Source organism: Austrofundulus limnaeus, unplaced genomic scaffold, assembly GCF_001266775.1.
Source record: "Austrofundulus limnaeus strain Quisiro unplaced genomic scaffold, Austrofundulus_limnaeus-1.0 Scaffold9098, whole genome shotgun sequence".
Taxonomy (NCBI): domain Eukaryota; kingdom Metazoa; phylum Chordata; class Actinopteri; order Cyprinodontiformes; family Rivulidae; genus Austrofundulus; species Austrofundulus limnaeus.
The window spans coordinates 1-691 of NW_013961500.1; the positions used below are offsets into that span (position 1 = coordinate 1).

The 691-nt window shown below is 41.1% G+C and overlaps 1 protein-coding gene across 1 annotated transcript; it reads left to right on the forward strand.

Annotated features, from left to right (window-relative positions):
* Nucleotides 1-255: 255 nt before the first annotated feature.
* On the forward strand, nt 256-691 carry LOC106512613 (tudor and KH domain-containing protein; the record flags this gene model as incomplete). Its single annotated transcript, XM_014001193.1, is given in 2 exon segments — nt 256-320; nt 405-691. A coding segment is annotated over 1 exon segment (56 nt), but the record flags the coding sequence as incomplete, so codon positions are not given.

The following is a 691-nucleotide window of genomic DNA, read 5'->3' on the forward strand; positions in this document are numbered from 1 at the left end:
TCATTTGGTACAGCACTAATTGGATTGACTCCAAATGTTAGTCAGGTGTAGATGAACAACTAATGACTGCTTTCTGAGAGTTCAATTAAAATCCATCCAGTGGCTCATGGGATATTTTGCTAACAGACACTCGGGCAAAAGCATTATTATTTTGGCGGCTGACAATAAGTCAAATCCAAGACAGAGAATATAGTGCAGTTTTTCAATCTGCTGATCTGTGAGTGCTAAACTGATCATTTACTTTTTCTGCATCAGAAGCTGCGTCAATCTCAGGAAGTATTGATGATGTCACAGTGGATAAGCTGCTCTGATCCAATGAGGTTGGTTTGTTGCCATGAGCAGTGAGTGAATCTGCTCTACTGGACCTGCTCACAACAATCACCTTGTCTCCTCCTGTGTGACAGAACTGACCGTCCACTTCTCAGCATCAGTCCAGATGATGAAGAGGCTCAACCGCATATATCCTCACTGTGGAGCTACAGCTCCTTCAGCAATACTCTCTTCTTTGTTTTGCCTTTGTGCAGTTCTCTTGCACTTCAATGCTGCTTTGCATGAAAACTGTTATAAACTTGTGTGTTAAAAATTAAAAGTTGTAGTGTGGCATAAAATGTCAGAGGCTGCCAGAAGTTAGCAGATGACCTTTTCGTTTTTCTCAGAGTATTTAAGTTCGAAACACTGGGCTGTATATATA